This window comes from Bombina bombina, chromosome 3, assembly GCF_027579735.1.
Source record: "Bombina bombina isolate aBomBom1 chromosome 3, aBomBom1.pri, whole genome shotgun sequence".
Lineage (NCBI taxonomy): Eukaryota > Metazoa > Chordata > Amphibia > Anura > Bombinatoridae > Bombina > Bombina bombina.
Window position 1 is genome coordinate 559,831,256 of NC_069501.1, and position 19,362 is coordinate 559,850,617.

A 19,362-nucleotide genomic window follows, 5' to 3' on the forward strand; every position below is an offset into this window, starting at 1 on the left:
GTCATGACTAAGAACCTATTGCAGGTTTGAAACATTGTTTGTTTTTTATACATATGGACCCTGCCTAAGAAAATAACGGCTAGATTTGGAGTTTGGCGTTAGCAGTGAAAACCAGCGTTAGAGGCTCCTAACGCTGGTTTAAGGCTAACTCCGGTATTTGGAGTCACTCAAAAAAGGGTCTAACGCTCACTTTTCAGCCGCGACTTTTCCATACCGCAGATCCCCTTACGTCAATTGCGTATCCTATCTTTTCAATGGGATCTTTCTAACTCCGGTATTTAGAGTCGTGTCTGAAGTGAGCGTTAGAAATCTAACGACAAAACTCCAGCAGCAGAAAAAAGTCAGTAGTTAAGAGCTTTTTGGGCTAACGCCGGTTCATAAAGCTCTTAACTACTGTACTCTAAAGTACACTAACACCCATAAACTACCTATGTACCCCTAAACCGAGGCCCCCCCACATCGCCGCAACTCGATTACATTTTTTTAACCCCTAATCTGCCGACCGCCACCTACGTTATACTTATGTACCCCTAATCTGCTGCCCCTAACACCGCCGACCCCTGTATTATATTTATCAACCCCTAATCTGCCCCCCACAACGTCGCCGTCTGCTACCTACAATAATTAACCCCTAATCTGCCGACCGCAAAGCGCCGCCACCTACATTATAGCTATGTACCCCTAATCTGCTGCCCCTAACACCGCCGACCCCTATATTATATTTATTAACCCCTACTCTGCCCTCCCTAACATCGCCGACACCTAACTTCAATTATTAACCCCTAATCTGCCGACCGGAGCTCACCGCTATTCTAATAAATGTATTAACCCCTAAAGCTAAGTCTAACCCTAACACCCCCCTAAATTAAATATAATTTTAATCTAACGAAATAAATTAACTCTTATTAAATAAATTATTCCTATTTAAAGCTAAATACTTACCTGTAAAATAAATCCTAATATAGCTACAATATAAATTATAATTATATTGTAGCTATTTTAGGATTAATATTTATTTTACAGGCAATTTTGTAATTATTTTAACCAGGTACAATAACTATTAAATAGTTAAGAACTATTTAATAGCTACCTAGTTAAAATAATTACAAAATTACCTGTAAAATAAATCCTAACCTAAGTTACAATTAAACCTAACACTATACTATCATTAAATTAATTAAATAAAATACCTATAATTACCTACAATTAAACCTAACACTACACTATCAATACATTAATTAAATACAATATCTACAAATAACTACAATGAAATAAACTAACTAAAGTACAAAAAATAAAAAAGAACTAAGTTACAAAAAATAAAAAAATATTTACAAACATAAGAAAAATATTACAACAATTTTAAACTAATTACACCTACTCTAAGCCCCCTAATAAAATAACAAAGACCCCCAAAATAAAAAATGCCCTACCCTTTTACCTTACCAGCCCTGAACAGGGCCCTTTGCGGGGCATGCCCCAAGAAGTTCAGCTCTTTTGCCTGTAAAAAAAAACATACAATACCCCCCCCCAACATTACAACCCACCACCCACATACCCCTAATCTAACCCAAACCCCCCTTAAATAAACCTAACACTAAGCCCCTGAAGATCATCCTACCTTGTCTTCACCTCACCAGGTATCACCGATCCGTCCTGGCTCCAAAATCTTCATCCAACCCAAGCGGGGGCTGGCGATCCATCATCCGGTGATCCATGATCGGAACAGCCAATAGAATGCGAGCTCAATCTGATTGGCTGATTGGATCAGCCAATCGGATTGAACTTGATTCTGATGGCTGATTCCATCAGCCAATCAGAATATTCCTACCTTAATTCCGATTGGCTGATAGAATCCTATCAGCCAATCGGAATTCGAGGGACGCCATCTTGGATGACGTCCCTTAAAGGAACCATCATTCTTCAGTTGGACGTCGCCGGAAGAAGATGGGTCCGCGGTGGAGGTCTTCAGGATGGAGCCGGTCGTCATCGGATGAAGATAGAAGATGCCGCTTGGATCAAGATGGTTGCCGGTCCGGATCGCCTCTTCTTCCCGGATAGGATGAAGACTTTGGAGCCTCTTCTGGACCTCTTCAGCCACCGGATGATGGATCGCTTGGGTTGGATGGGTTGGATGAAGATTTTGGAGCCAGGACGGATCGGTGATACCTGGTGAGGTGAAGACAAGGTAGGATGATCTTCAGGGGCTTAGTGTTTATTTAAGGGGGGTTTGGGTTAGATTAGGGGTATGTGGGTGGTGGGTTGTAATGTTGGGGGGGGGTATTGTATTTTTTTTTTACAGGCAAAAGAGCTGAACTTCTTGGGGCATGCCCCGCAAAGGGCCCTGTTCAGGGCTGGTAAGGTAAAAGAGCTTTGAACTTTAGTAATTTAGAATAGGGTAGGGCATTTTTTATTTTGGGGGTCTTTGTTATTTTATTAGGGGGCTTAGAGTAGGTGTAATTAGTTTAAAATTGTTGTAATATTTTTCTTATGTTTGTAAACATTTTTTTATTTTTTGTAACTTAGTTCTTTTTTATTTTTTGTACTTTAGTTAGTTTATTTCATTGTAGTTATTTGTAGGAATTGTATTTAATTTATTTATTGATAGTGTAGTGTTAGGTTAATTGTAGGTAATTGTAGGTATTTTATTTAATTAATTTAATGATAGTATAGTGTTAGGTTTAATTCTAACTTAGGTTAGGATTTATTTTACAGGTAATTTTGTAATTATTTTAACTAGGTAACTATTAAATAGTTCTTAACTATTTAATAGCTATTGTACATGGTTAAAATAATTACAAAGTTGCCTGTAAAATAAATATTAATCCTAAAATAGCTACAATGTAATTATAATTTATATTGTAGCTATATTAGGATTTATTTTACAGGTAAGTATTTAGCTTTAAATAGGAATAATTTATTTAATAAGAGATAATTAATTTCGTTAGATGTAAATTATATTTTACTTAGGGGGGTGTTAGTGTTAGGGTTAGACTTAGCTTTAGGGGTTAATACATTTATTAGAATAGCGGTGAGCTCCAGTCGGCAGATTAGGGGTTAATAATTGAAGTTAGGTGTCGGCAATGTTAGGGAGGGCAGATTAGGGGTTAATACTATTTATTATAGGGTTAGTGAGGCGGATTAGGGGTTAATAACTTTATTATAGTAGCGCTCAGGTCTGTCGGCAGATTAGGGGTTAATAAGTGTAGGCAGGTGGAGGCGACGTTGTGGGGGGCAGATTAGGGGTTAATAAATATAATATAGGGGTCGGCGATATTAGGGCAGCAGATTAGGGGTACATAGGGATAATGTAAGTAGCGGCGGTTTACGGAGCGGCAGATTAGGGGTTAATAATAATATGCAGGGGTCAGCGATAGCGGGGGCGGCAGATTAGGGGTTAATAAGTGTAAGGTTAGGGGTGTTTAGACTCGGGGTACATGTTAGAGTGTTAGGTGCAGACGTAGGAAGTGTTTCCGCATAGCAAACAATGGGGCTGCGTTAGGAGCTGAACGCGGCTTTTTTGCAGGTGTTAGGTTTTTTTTCAGCTCAAACAGCCCCATTGTTTCCTATGGGGGAATCGTGCACGAGCACGTTTTTGAGGCTGGCCGCTTGCGTAAGCAACTCTGGTATCGAGAGTTGAAGCTGCGTTACATATACTCTACGCTCCTTTTTTGGAGCCTAACGCAGCCTTTATGTGGACTCTCAATACCAGAGTTATTTTTATGGTGCGGCCAGAAAAAAGCCGGCGTTAGCTTTTCGGGTCGTTACCGACAAAACTCCAAATCTAGCCGTAAAGGTCTATTAAAAAGATACTCGGTGGCTGGAAAATTTGATTGTTTGCAGTTCAGTGGAGACCTGGCTAGTCTCTTTCCTTGCCCCACCCTTGAGAGTGTGCTGTCTTCCCTTGTGGATAAAGATTATAGTGGCTTAGAAACAAACAGAAATTTAGAGGTTTAAATGTTATAAAGTATATTAATATAACAATGTTGGTTGTACAAAGCTGGGGAATGGGTTGTAAAGGCATTATCTACCTTTTAAACAATAACAATTTTAGCGTAGACTGTCCCTTTAAAGGGACATGAGACCCTAAAAATTTAATAATTCAGACAGAGCATAGAATTTTAAATAACTTTCCAATTTACTTCTATTATCAAAATTGCTTCAATCTATTTGTATCCTTTGTTAAAGGAACAGCAATGCACTACTGGGAGATAGATGACCATGTCAGGTGAACCAATGACAAGAGGCATATATGTGCTGCCGCCAATCAGCAGTTAGCTCCCATTAGTGCATTGCTGCTCTTTAGCCTACCTAGGTATGATTTTAACAAGGATACAAAGAGAAATAAGCAAATTAGATATTATAAGTAAATTGGAAAGTCTTCTGAAATTGCATGATCTATGAATCATGAATATTTGATTTTGACTTTACTGCCCCATTTTTTAAGAGGGCATTGGGTAAGAAAGGAATAGAAATGTAAACCTCATTCCAACCTCATGGTGGAGTAAGGAGCTCTTAAGGTTTCTTGAAATACTGCACTGCCCTAGAGTGTGCACTTGATCCTCAGTAAGTGCCCATACTATAGTGTCTTCTAATTCCTAAAAGTAACAAAGATAATAGCAAAATACGAAAAAACATCACCATCGCAACAAATCTTCTTTTAGGCTCCTAGGTATTAAATATATCCAAATACCAGCAAGATGAGGGGAATATTGAGTCCTTTACTTGTTGGTAGGATTTGGATTTTTTAGCTCAGCACTCTGCATCACCAAGGAATAAATAGGCAATGGGATATGTAACAGTTTTATACATTCCTGCAGGATACAAATAGTTAACCAGTGTAGTGAAAAAGTTGTTTTGTACATTTAATTAGTAATGAAAACCTATAAATGTGAGGAGTTTGTTTTTTTGGGTCACTGGCTAAATGCCCTGGAAGCAACAAAATGTGTCAAACTGCTGACGTTCATAGTCATATTTATTTGTCTCTTGTGATCTGTGCTTTTGTTGTTTATCTTTACTTTTTTTTAATATATATATATTAAGCAGCATGTGGTCTAATTTTATTGATTTCACAGCACTACTTTGGCCCTAATAAAATGTCCCTCCTGATTCTTGGACTGACTCAATGATATTTTTAGATTCCTTAGCGGCTTATTGATAAATATTATTTTTTTAACTGAAAAAGTGTGAAAAAAATCCTGTTTAAACTGAAAGTAATACCGCAGTACCAGTTATGTATTTTTTCTAATGCTTACTGACTAATAATTCCCAAAGCCCTTTAGGTTGAGAGCAAAACTCTTCTGTGACATGAAAATGTAGGTTTATTTAGTGAAGGAACGAGCATTTAAAAAATCGAATACATTTTTAAATATGCTTTTTGAGATGAAATAAGTGACTAAAATGCCCCTTAAAGCAGCAAAAAAAGCACTGTCTTTTTTTATTTATCAAAAATAAATCACAGTTTGTATTATTAATTAAGCAAAATTACCTTCCTCACCACTTTTCCATAAAAGAGAAGATACAATGCTATTAAATAGTTACTACTATTTCTGATCCTCCATAAAAGCCAGACCCTATTAAAAGACTCTAAGAGCTGGAGTTTTCATGTACAGCTGAAATGTTGCACTTTTCACCCTGCCAATCAGAAGCTGCAAGATCATAATAGGTAGATAAAGCTTCGTCATTGGTCACTTTGGGAAAATGTATAACTAAACTGGTAATGTAACAGCTAAAATCCTTATAGTTTAAATACAGATGTGTTGTGGGGGAGGGTGTAATGAAAGTAAATGTAATGCTTTAGGTCCATGTCAACATGGAAAGATTCATAATTGTCTGAATTATACTGATGTACATAGAGCTTATGTGAAAACTAAAGCAAAACAATAAGGGTTTCAACAACAGGTTAATTCTGCCCACCTCCATCCAGACTGCGAGAGATACGTTTACTGGCAGTGCGCTCAAACTGTGGAGCAGGTCGATCGATGAGGGCACTAGCATGTCTGGTCTGAGCCTGTGTGCGCCCACTGTAGCGGAACTTGGATCCCAGTGAGAGAAGTCTGGCTTTAGGGATGGTCTCAGCGGATGTCAGTCTGCAGAGATAAGTCATCTTGCTTAAAAGACAGGTAAAAAATAAGTACATTTTCCTTTTTTTTTTTTTTTTTTTTTATTACAGCTGTGTTGTGTTTAAAATCTTGAGAAAAGGGATCAAGCAGGTTGAACACCCCACCCATTGGTATGGTGTAAATCATTTGACCCTTTAATTCCTTCTATATCCGCACCACTGAAAACGCACAAGCAAACATCAGGAATTCCAATGATTAATCCCTACGCTGGTACACAGGACTACAGTGCTCAGTTTAGCAAATAACTGAATTTGAGTAAATACATTTGCTTACATTGTGCAATACATGTTATCTGATAAGCATTTTCAGTAGCATACATGTATAATATAGCCTCTGATTATTACACTGAAAGAGCAAGAGATTTTTTTTGTTCCTTACCATTAAATTATTTTATTACACATTCAGTAGTGACCGTACATGAAGCTAAGTTGTAATTTAGATATCCGAGTTTAAAGGGACATGAAACACAATTTTTGTTTAATGATTTAGAGCATGCAGTTCTAAACAACTTTCCAATTTACTTCAGTTACCCAAATGTCTTTGTTTTCTTTGTATCCTTTTTAGAAATGCATCCCTAGGTAGGTTCAGGAGCAATAATGCACTTCTGGGATCTATCTGCTGATTGGTTGCTGCACATATATTACTTGTCATTGGCTGACTCAATGTATTCAGCTAGCTCGCATTAGTACATTGCAGCTCCTTCAACAAAGGATACCAAAGGAATGAAGACATTTTGATAATATAAATCAATTGTAAAGTTGCTTAAAAATGTATGGTCAATCTATAAATTGTGAAATAAAAAACAAAATGTATGCTTCCATGATAAATGCATTTCTTTCCACGATCAATTACATGGGATTCAATTCTTCGCCACTAGGAAGAAGAAAAGATTCTCCAAACCTTCAAGAGCGCTTCATCCCTCCCAACCCACTGGTATACAAGTCGTACATATATTTCCGAACAAGGAAAAGATAATAAAGGTAGGAAAGGACAAAGCAGTGAAAATAGAGGTGCAAATATGGAATTTGATGCTTTAAAGAGCTTGCTGATAAACCTTTTTCCAAGCCCTATTGTAAAAATTGAAGAATTCTGGGAATTCTAAAAGAATGCCAACCAAAGCCATGTCTCTCACACAACAATAGAAAAATCTTCAAAATCTTGTGACATATTTTTCTAGTAACTGTCTTTCTAGCTTGAATTAAGGTTTCTACAACTTTATCGGAGAAACCTTTCTGTTTCAGAACTATATGTTCAATCACCAAGACTTTAAGTTGACAGACTTGAAATCTTGGTGATAGAAAGGACCGTTTGAGAGAAGATCAGACGGAACTCTGGGAAACTTCTTCAAGTCTTTTAGATCCAAAAAAGGCCTAAAAGTTCCCTCTTTTTGGTGAACTTATAAATAGGTTGAAATAAAAACTATAGTCCTCTTTCGCCTTAGGAACTGGAAATATTCCACCTATGAGTATGAGATCTAGATCCTAAACACATTCAAAAAGGTCTGTGCCTTTACAGGATTCTTTGAAATGCTGAAAAGAAGAAACCCTCCACTGGGAGGCTCCGACCTGGAGCCTATTATAGTATCTCTGGGAAACGATATTCAACACTTACGGATATTGAACAGACTAAGCTCAGTAGTGTTGAAAAAGGAGTTATCTACCTGTCATGGATACCGGACCACCAAGGCTACCCCCCACCCCCCTACTACCTGGCTAACTCCTTTTTACTTTGGATTTGGCCCTTTCATGGCTTATCTGATCTCCCAGAATCTTGCTATCTGTTGTTTTTGCTATGTTCTTTGTCAGGAAAGAGCTGAACTCTGACCAGGAAAACCCTTCTCAGCTGGCCGGGCTCCTGGAACTGCCGGTTGATGCATCACCCCGAACACCTGCTAACTATTACACCAGGTCGCTCAAGCAGCCCTTTGCCCCAGAGCTCCTCTCTTTTTGGGATTGGTAGCACCTAGGGAGGACCAGAGGTGGGGTGATTACCGGAAGAGAGCTCCTTTGGGAAACTGGGGTTTTGGACACCCCCTCCTCCATATATTTACCAGGCTGAAACTCCGGTCCGAGGGCTTCCACCCCGGGATCCCTCCGAAACCGAGACCTAAGTACATTGGCGACTCTATGGGACTGTGGCTCCTATGGAGGCGCCGGACTGTCTGGAGGGGTGGGAATGGCGGGAGATCTTTTGGATTAGATAAGGCTCTGAATGTGTATATAAGCAGTGTGTGTTTTACAATAAAATCAGTTCTTGTTTCACCTGAATACTAGTCTGTCTAGGGCTCTTCAACAAGAGAAGGGTGTCAGGGTTTTTTCCCTGCCTTGTTTGCCATGTGCTGCTGGCAGCCATTTTACTCACCTCTCTTGCTGACTCTGGTGCATACTGTGTGATGCTGCTCATTTCCTGCACTTCCTTTTATGGCCAGACTGGTGTACATCATCCGTGTAAGACAGGATGTAGTCTCAGAATTGTGATGTCATCACTTATTATTTAAAGGGCCTCTGTTCAGTATGCTTTGCCCTTGCGTTGTCTCAGACCTGTTTGTGAGAGCTCCTGTGTATTACCTGGCTGTCTGACGTCCATCCTGGTTACTGATCCCTGGCTTGTTCCTGACTCTGCTGTTCTCCTTGTTCCTGATTCCAGCTCGTCTGACTACTCGCTTTGGCTCCTGACTCGGCTCGTCTGACTACCAGCTCTGGTTTTGATTCCTGGCTTGTTATTTGACTTGTGGACTTTTTATTATTTTTTGCTATTAATAAAGGTGTGATTATTTTTGCACTTCTTGTCTGATTCCTGGCACCCTGACACAGGGCTATCGGGTAACGACCCTCCCCACTAGTGATGAAATGTACTTGCTCCAATGGGACTTACAAGTGCCTTTCCTGGGGGAGCAGCCCAGGGAGGAATGGTTATCTGAATTAAATTTGACTCATCCAAAATGAGATGGTGCTGGAAGACAGCTACAGGGCCCTCCGATGGCATGCTATGCAATTCTGGCCACGGCTGGAGGATGACCTTCCCCCCAGAGGGCTTTGGCAGCCCTGGATTACTAGTTGAAAAGATGCTAAAGGACTCAGACTTTGGGAGCGAGGCGGACGAAAGACTGGAGGAAATTTACGAGTACCGAGAGAGACAGCTAAATCTTCCGGGGGTACCCTGGCTACAAGCCGATCTGGAGTTTATAACTGTCCAGGAATGGGAGATGGAAAAGGCATACAAGAGGCTGCTAGATCTCGTTCAGCAGCATGCCACAGATTCTGCAATGAGCTATGGTGCAGCAATCTGGGATGTATGGCACTTGGCCTCAGAGGAGTGGCAACAATGAATGAGCTACCAGGAGCTGCTAGATCCCAATCAGCAGCCTGGCCCACGAGCTTATGGTCTTGGACCAGGGAGCCACCCCAGCAGAAGCGCTGGCAACAGGGCAGAGAGCTGCTGGCCTCTGCCCAGCACCTGCAGTAGCTCTGGGAAACCAGGGAGAGGAGACAGTCGGTCTTCTCTCTCAAGCGGCAGAGCCAGGGAGAGGAGAGAGTCGTTCTCTCTCCCCAGCAGCAGAGACGTCCCCAGGGAGCGGAGGTAGTCGTCCTCCCTCCCCAGCAGCAGAACTCCTTCTCCAGCAGGGAGCAACAAGGATGGAATGACCCCTCCAGGCAACCTACAAGTGGAGGGCTACCACCGTATGCTGTTTGTTTGCTGTCTTTCAGATCATTTCTGTTTTTGAATGATCAGAATCTGTTTACCTTGTGATTTTTGTTTTTATTGTGCACGTTTCCTGAATAAACACTTTGTTTTTATTATTTCGTTGTTGGAGGATTCCTTTTTTCCCAGTGCAGTTGGATACTCTGTTTATTTCGTCTTGTGTGGCTTGCAGCTGATTCTAGTGTCTTGGGTGGAGACACTTTTTCCTTGGCTCCTGGGTCTTGACGGATGGGGGCGTGACATTGTGCACACGCTGAAGACACGCTAGTCACTGAACACCGAGGCTGGTAAGCACCGCTTGGTATTTTGTTTATTTACAAAAATGGAAATCCCCACTAGTCCCAGATGATAAGGAAATTAGACTTTCACTATATTATATATCCACATATACTTTGATACATACAAAAAGTCTTAACTAGCCTGTCTTGTTCCCTGCTTGGTCTTACCTAAAAAATGCATGATGTTCCACACAGACCTTCCAAAGACGCTTAGACGCTCGATAGCTTGGTAGCTTAAACCCAATTGTGCTCTCATACTGCTCCTGCTGAGGAACGACAGAATATAATTAATATAGTTATAAAAGGCACACAAAAATACCTAGTATAAAGGGACATTATATGCCACTTTTGTGGAAAAAAATGTTCCTAATTTACACTCCATAGAGGGACTAAAAAGCAAAGGTTTACAAAAAGTTGCAAACTGTGATTTGATTTGCAGCATTTTCTAAAAATAAGGTATGAGATGAGATAATCACAATTTGCTTAAAGGGACAGTCTACACCACAATTGTTATTGTTTAAAAATATAGATAACCTCTTTACTACCCATTCCCCAGATTTGCACAACAAACATTTGTATATTTATATACTTTATAACATTTAAACCTCTAAATTTCTGCCTGTTTCCAAGCCACTACAAACAGCCTCTTATCACATGCTTTTTATTAGCTTTTCACAACAAGAGACTGCTAGTTCATGTGGGCCATATAGATAACATTGTGCTCTCTCCCGGGGAGTTGAAGAGGACACAGCATTAATTGGCTAAAACGCAAGTCAATAGATAATAAATTAATAGTCATGTGATCAAGGGGCTGTCAAAAGAGGCTTAGATACAAGGTAATCAGAGATGTAAAAAGTATATTACTATAACCATGTTGACTGTGCAAAACTAGGGAATGGGTAATAAAGAGATTATTTATATTTTTAAACCATAAACATTTTGGAGTAGAATGTGCCTTTAATGTCCATTTTATGCAAATGTGATCTAACTTATATGTGACAGTTTGACTGCAGTTTTTCTTCCACAGTAAAAGGCCAGTGCAGAAACGTCAGCTACTGATTTTTATATGTCAACGTCCTGATAATATCTATAAAAGTAAACATGTTTCAGTAATTGATAAATAAGGAAGTATACAAAAGTTCTCTTATCCATGATATTAAGGAACAAATTTCTTTACTAAACATTATAAAAAAAAACATTCTTGTGTCCTTAATAAAACAAAGGTTTTAATAACTAAAATACAAACTAAAAATGTTTATTTTGCTGAAAGCTTTATGGAAAGTTAACTACTTAATATATTAATTGGTAAATTAAGTTATTCATACCTCCCCTGGCCGAATCTTTATAAAGAAGCTGCTTCTCTTATAAGAGATCTTTAGAACCTTTGGCCATGGAAAACGGTTGATCCTCAGATTTTCCTTGAAGACCATAAGACCACCAGAACAAACCCCAAGCTTGATGTCTACACCCTCCAGATCCTGCAATAAAATGTTATCACAACCCATATAGTTAAGAATAAAACTGACAAAAGAGGGTCCTTTCAAAATAATATAATAACTGAAAAATAGGCAGTTGCACTAAATACCTTTACAGGAGTTGGCAGTTCAATAGGAACTAAGACGAAATTTTAAACAACTTTCCAATATACATATATTATGAAATGTGCATTATTCTCTTGGCATCCATCTTTTGTTGAAGGAGCAGCAATGCACTAATTGGAATTAGCTGAACACATTGAGTTAACCAATAACAACAGGCATGCATATATGTGCATCCTCCAATCAGCAGCTAGCTCCCAGGAGCGCACTACTGCTCTTGAAAAATACCAAGAAAAAAATAAAAGCAAATTATATAATTGAATTAACTAGAGAGTTGTTTAAAATTGGATGCTCTATCTGCATCATGATAGTTACATTTAGACGTTACTGTTCCTTTAAAGGGACATGAAACCCAAAAAAATGTATTTTATGATTCAGATAGAGAATACAATTTTAAACAACATTCCAATGAACTTTTGTTATCTAATGTGCTTTATTCTTTACGTATCCTTTATTGAAGAAATAGCAATGCACATGGGTGAGCCAATCACATGAGGCATCTAAGTGCAGCCACCAATCAGCAGCTGCTGAGCCTATTTAGATATGCTTTTAAACAAAGGATATCAAGAGAATGAAGCAAATTAGATAAGAGAAGTAAATTGCAAAGTTGTTCAAAATCCCATGTCATTTTTTTCAGATAATTATTCAAGAAGGGGAAGTTTTCTAATGGAGGGACAGGCCTCTCTCCTGTTGGAGAAGTATGTGTGTCATTAAATATATATTATCCATGAATACTATACATTCAATACATTACACACCCCAGTCATTTAATTAGGGTTCTGTGAAACCGAGAATAAAGAGAGTAACTATGTATAGAAAATGGCATACGGGGGAATTGTGTCACAAGATTATAAATTATTATAGCACAGAATCACTATAATGAGTTGTTGATTGCTCTGGAGATGTCATAATGTTGTTTTTGTGCTCTGTGGAATTTTGTATAAATTCAAGAAATATATAGAGGCCTATTTATGAAATGTCTGTTGGACCTGATCTGACAGTGCGGATCAGGTCCGACAGATATCACTGAATTGCGGAGAGCAATACGCTCTCCGTATTCAGCATTGCACCAGCAGCTCTTGTGAGCTGCTGGTGCAACGCCGCCCCCTGCAGACTCGCGGCCAATGGGCCGCCAGCAGGGAGGTGTCAATCAACCCGATCGGGTTGAATTGTGGCGATTCCTGTCCGCCTCATCAGAGCTTGATAGATAGGCCCCATAGTTTGAACTGACATATATTTATTATTATTACAATTTCTGGTTCTAAGGACATTATCTTATTATAATTATTGCTGGTTTCTTCCTTTTAAAGATCATTGTCCTTGTGTATGGAATATTCTTTTCATTATGCGCTTTCCTTTTTTTGTAACTTCATATTTTGCAATAAAGATTGAAAGAAGAAAAAAAATCTTTGTATGCTTTACTGTATTATTAAAGGGGTAGAAAAGACAATTAAATTAAATTTAAATGAAAATTAAATTTGCATGATTCAGATAGAGCATGTCATTTTAAGACTTAAATTTAGTTCTATTTTCAAATCTGCTTTTTTCTCTAGGTATCCCTTGTTGAAAAAGAATATGCACATTTCCTACACTAGCGGGAACTAGATGCTGATTGGTGCCTGCACACATTTGTCTCTTGTGATTGGCTAACTAGATGTGTTCAGCTAGCTGCCAGTAGAACAATGCTGTTCCTTCAGCAAAAGGATAACAAGAGAATGAAGCAAATTTGATAATAGAAGTAAATTGGAAAGTTGTTTAAAATTGTATATTCTTTCTAAATTATAAAAGACAATTTTGGGGTTTCCTGTCCTTTTAAGTATAAGTGATGGTAAACCGTAGCGTTTTTTAAATGGTAATCTGCATGTAAGGAGTTAAAATCTAAGGTACTTTCATTCATGATTTTTAATTAAACATAAACTCCAGCCACCCTCCGTAAAGCTCTTTTTATTTTCACAAAGTGACGCTTCTGCCTCTTCTACAATAGCTGTGCTATCCATACGGCACCGTTTTAGCACATGCCTAATTAAAAAACATGAATGAAAGTACTTTAGGTTTTAACTCCTTACCTGCAGACTAGTGTTTCAAAAATGCTACAGTTTACGATCACTTTAACTTACTCTTGCACTTTTATACTTAAAGGGATGCTAAAGTCAAAACCAAATTTTCATTATTCAAATAGAGCATGAAGTTTTAAGAAACATTCAAATTTACTTCTAGCAACAAATTGTGCACAGACTTTTTATGTGTACACTTTCTGAGGCACCAGCTACTACTGAGCAAGTGCAAGTGTTTACAATGTATACATGTATGAGTCTGTGATTGGCTGATGGTTGTCACATGATACAGGGGAACAGCATATTGAAAAAAAATATTGCAATTTGTCAGGAAAAAAAAAATCTACTGCTCATTTAAAATTCAGACTAAGTGCTACTGTATTGTCTTTTTATTTTGCCTTTGTTGATTATGCAATTCTACTATATTTAATTATTATTTAAATGTATGTACGTAAAAGTTGGTGGCGTTTTTACTGGACCAATCAAGCTCCTCGCCCACTGGTCTCCAATGCATTATAATGGTTCCTTTGTTTTTGAAAGGCATTTCAGCAGAAGTTTTGCAATAAGCCTGCAGCTGAGAAAAAGCTATGCATCACATGGTGAATATACAACAAACAGAAGATTAGAAAGCTTTGAGATCAGTACCTAAATTTGCTTTTTCATGTCAATCCTAGAAATAAAAAAGGCTATGCAACATTTAACAGGAAGTTTATTGCACACTTGGAGCTACCTAGCTGTAGAATAAATTGTTTTAAAATGTCCCTTTGATATCAGGTGATTTGTAGTACAGATGTTTAAAGGTGCTGAGAGTGAAAATAAAGTACTTAGTAAACGAAATGTAGATCAAATGTCACATTAGGTTTTACTGAACAAATTTAGATAGGTATTTGTTACATAAACCTATATAAAAATGATGATTGAAAGAATTAAGTACCTTGGCGTCATGGAAGTCTACACCATACATGGTAAGTTTTTTGGCATTCTCAAGAAATTCCAGATCTGCCTGGGCAGGAGTCATTGATCTAGAAAATAGAAATGGTTTGTCAACTTAAATGAACTGTAAAATGTAAACAAGCTGTAAAAGTGCAATGAACCAACACAAAAATAAATTTGTGTATCTGTGTGCATACATATATATATATATATATATATATATAGAAATATATCCGGAATAGAGAGTAAAACAGCGCTAGATATAAATAGACTAGGAATGAGTACCGATATGTGTATATCACAGACTCTGTGTGGTGATATAGTGTATTATAGGTGTACAAGGATGTAGATACCACAGGATGATAATACAATCTATATATCTATATGTTGTCTGGTAATGGATCTAGAATATGCTAGATCTCTACACCTCCACTGGATATATAATATATATATATATATATACACAAGCAAAACTGGTATGGTAATAGCAAGTGAATATAACTATCTAGGTAGGCAGTCCTTTGGAGAGAATGTCTGATAGGTTTCCATAGGCTCTGTTCCAAACAATCCCCATGGAGTGCAGCTCAGTCCATGCAAAAAAGATTCACCTCTTCTGGAGAGGATCCTCCCAGGTATTCTATGGAATAGAGAAAAGACAAGTGCACAGGGGGTGCACTAGTGCAATAAACAACAGACTAGGTGACTTTAAATAAAAAGATATGCAGCACACTCACGTGGTTCCACCTCAAACGTATGAGGTATGTTAAAGGCACTTGTGATATAGTAGCAGATGCTCCTCCAGGAAATCTCCTGCCTGGATCAAACTGCTCCCTTGGACACACTCAAGCTGCATGCAAGTACACCTCCACGTGTACAGCTAGTCAGAAGTCCTTAAACCTTAGGTAAAAAGTGGCAGGGCCCTGGAAAGCTATCACTTTCTGAAAATTGACAAAATTGCAACACACGAAATGATGACCTTGACCTGGGAGGGTAGAGAATTCTAGCCTATCTTCTATAGATGGGTTCTGGATGAAGGAGCCCCCTGGTAAACATCCGGTGCCTTGCGCGCCCCCCTCCCCCCCCCACCCTTCCCCTCTCCCTTCCGCTCTCCCCCTTTCCCATCCCTCCCCCCCCCCTCCTTTTAATTTTTTTTTTTTTCTCTCCCTCCCTTTCTTCTCTCTCCTATAAACTCCCTCCTAAAACTACCTCTCTCCTAACCTCTTCCTTTCTATGATACTGTTCTTGCTCATACCATGAGTGAACATCAGGTATCTTGAAATTTCCAGCAGTATGTACCAGAAACGCTGGAAACTTTTGAAGCGTATAAAGATCTGCCTGATGCATCTTTCAAAATGTTAATATTCTGTTTATCAGTTAATGTTTCTTAAGATAATATTATCTTGCATAGCTATAACAAGCTCAATGGCCATGTTTATTGAAAGTGTTGTAATGGACAAGTTTGAGATCTTAATGCATATTGGACAATTTCTTCTTAATGACCTTAATGTTATATAAATAATAGTAGACACATAAGAGGAACCTGTTACAGTAATATATATAAATGTCAACGCCTATATGCCCACTTCTGACTTAACATGCAATGTATAACTCATCTTGTCTTCAATAAAGCTTGATTTTATATATAAAAAAAAAAAAAAAAAAGGGGCAGGGCCAGGGGCTACTATATACAAAGGATATTTATTCAGACATGTATTTATATACAAATGTCAGTAAAAAGTTCACAAAGCAGGAAGGTCACATACGACAAAAATGTATATAAAACCACATAAAAACAAAACTTATGCTTACCTGATGCATGTATTTCTTTCTTGACACGGTGAGTCCACAGAATCAGCAATTACTGTTGGGAATATCACTCCTGGCCAGCAGGAGGAGGCAAAGAGTACCACAGCAAAGCTGTTAAGTATCACTTCCGTTCCAACAACCCCCAGTCATTCGACTGAAGGAAAAGGAGAGAAAGGAAATAACACAAGGTGCAGAGGTGCCTGAGGTTTATATAAAAACTGTCTAAGAACAGGGAGGGCCGTGGACTTACCGTGTCAAGAAATAAATACATTTATTAGGTAAGCAGAAATTTTGTTTTCTTTCTTAAGACACGGTGAGTCCACAGATCATCAATTACTGTTGGGAATAAATACCCAAGCTAGAGGACAAAGATGATAAGGGAGGGCAAGACAGGTAACCTAAACAGAAGGCACCACTGCTTGAACCTTTCTCCCAAAAGAAGCCTCAGCCGAGGCAAAAGTATCAAATTTATAGAATTTAGAAAAAAGTGCAAAGAAGACCAAGTCACAGTCTTACAGATCTGTTCTACGGAAGCTTCATTATTGAAGGCTCAAGAAGAAGACACCGTCCTAGTGGAATGAGCTGTAATTCTCTCAGGAGGCTGCTGTCCAGCAGTCTCATATGCCAAACGAATAATACTTCTCAACCAGAGAGGAAGAAAAGTGGCCGTAGCTTTCTGACACTTACGTTTTCCAGAGAGGCAAACAAACAACGCAAAGACTTACGAAAGTCCTTCGTAGCCTGCAGATAGAATTTAAGAGCCCTCACAACGTCTAAGTTGTGCAACAAATGTTCTCGATGAGAAGAAGGATTAGGACAGAGAGAAGGAACAACAATTTTCTGATTAATATTTCTGTCCGAAACAACCTTAGAAAGAAAACCAAACTTGGTATGGAGAACTGCCTTATCTGCATGAAATATGAGAAAAGGAGAATCACACTGCAAAGCTGAGAGTTCAGAAACCCTCCGAGCAGAAGAAATGGCAGTAAGAAACAAAACTTTCCAAGATAATAACTTAATATCTATGGAATGCATATGCTCAAACGGAGCCTGCTGTAAAACTTTAAGAACAAGGTTAAGGTACCAAGGTTGAGCAACTGACAAACACAGGCACCTGATTCTGACCATGGCCTGACAAAAGGATTGTACATCCGGCATGTCCGCCAGATGCTTGTGCAGCAGAATGGATAGAGCGGAAATCTAAACCCTTGAGGGTACTGACAGATAACCCGTTCTCAAGGCCTTCCTGGGGAAACGATAAGATCCGTGGGATCCTGACCTTACTCCAAAAATATCTTTTAGACTTACACCAATAAAGATATCCACCCCATATCTTATGGTAAATCATTCTAGCGACAGGTTTACCAGCCTGAACCATGGTCTCAATGACCGATTCGGAAAAACCACGCTTAGCTAAAATCAAGCGTTCAATCTCCAAGCAGGCAGCTTTAGTGAAATGAGATTTGGATGAAGGAAGGGCCCCTGAAGCAGAAGGTGCTTCCTCAGTGGAAGTCTCCACTGAGGTAGAGACAACATCTCTACTAGATCTGCATACCAGATCCTGCAAGGCCACGCAGGAGCTATTAGGATTACCAATGATTTCTCCTGCTTGATCCGAGCGATGACTCGCGGAAGGAGAGCAAACGGAGGAAAGAGATATGCCAACCTGAAGTTCCAAGGAACTGCCAGAGCATCTATCAGAAAGGCTTGAGGATCTCTCAACCTCAAACCGTAATTTGGAAGCTTGGCGTTCTGACGAGACGCCATCAGATTCAATTCTGGTAACCCCCATTTGTTTGTTACCCTGGAGAACACTTCAGGATGGAGTTCCCACTCCCCAGGATGAAAAATCTGTCTGCTCAGAAAGTCCGCCTCCCAATTGTCCACTCCTGGAATGTGGATGGCAGATAGACAGCAATTGTGAACCGCCGCCCACTGGATGATCCGTGCCACCTCCTTCATAGCTAAGGAACTCCGAATTCCTCCTTGGTGGTTGATGTAGGCCAGTGAGGTTATGTTGTCCATCTGAAACCTGATAAACCGGAATAGGGCCAGCTGAGGCCAAGCCATCAAGGCATTGAAGATCACTCTCAACTCCAGAATGTTTATGGGGAGAGCAGATTCCTCCTGAGACAAAAGTCCCTGCGCTTTCAACGAGTCCCAGACTGCTCCCCAACCCAACAGGCTGGCATCCATGGTCACAATTACCCAAGAGGGTCTCTGAAAACACGTCCCCTGGGACAGATGTTCTTGCGACAGCCACAACGGTAGGGAGTCCCTTGTTGATTGATCCAGAACTATTCTCTTAGATAGCTCTGTATAATCCCCGTTCCACTGAGCGAGCATGCATAGCTGCAGAGGTCTCAAATGGAATTGAGCAAACGGAACTATGTCCATGGAAGCCACTATCAACCCCATTATCTCCATGCATTGGGCCACTGATGGTAGTGTCGCCTATTGTAGGGACAGACAAGCGGACAGAATCTTGGCTCTTCTGGCCTCCGTCAGGAAAATGTTCAAAGACAGAGAGTCTATAATGGTTCCTAGGAAGGTCCAACTGTGGGAACGAAGAAACATCAACAAGATCTTTGTATGGGATTCTGCTAGTTGCAAGGATGGCGTCTGAACCAGAATGTCGTCCAGATAAGGCACCACTGCAATACCCCGAGACCTAATTACCGCCAGCAGAGCTCCCAGGACCTTTGAGAAAATTCTGGGAGCTGTGGCAAGACCAAATGGTAGCGCTACAAATTGGAAATGTTTGTCTAGATAGGAAAACCTCAGATATTTGTGATGATCCCTGTAAATGGGAACGTGCAGGTACACATCCTTGAAGTCTATGGTCGTCATGAATTGACCTTCTTGAATC

General features: G+C 39.4%; 1 protein-coding gene across 6 annotated transcripts in view; it reads right to left on the minus strand.

Moving 5' to 3' along the window:
• Positions 1-19,362, minus strand: part of EPB41 (erythrocyte membrane protein band 4.1) — a 392,405-nt gene that overhangs the window by 179,330 nt on the left and 193,713 nt on the right. For 5 of the 6 annotated variants that reach the window (XM_053707087.1, XM_053707084.1, XM_053707089.1 and 2 more), the window contains exons 8-11: positions 14,689-14,776; positions 11,428-11,580; positions 10,271-10,368; positions 5,917-6,089 (exon numbers count right to left, since the gene is read on the minus strand). In XM_053707087.1, the coding sequence (XP_053563062.1) occupies positions 5,917-6,089; positions 10,271-10,368; positions 11,428-11,580; positions 14,689-14,776 (512 nt within the window). The remainder of the gene's footprint in view (positions 1-5,916; positions 6,090-10,270; positions 10,369-11,427; positions 11,581-14,688; positions 14,777-19,362) is intronic. The other variant, XM_053707090.1, reaches the window with a different exon arrangement.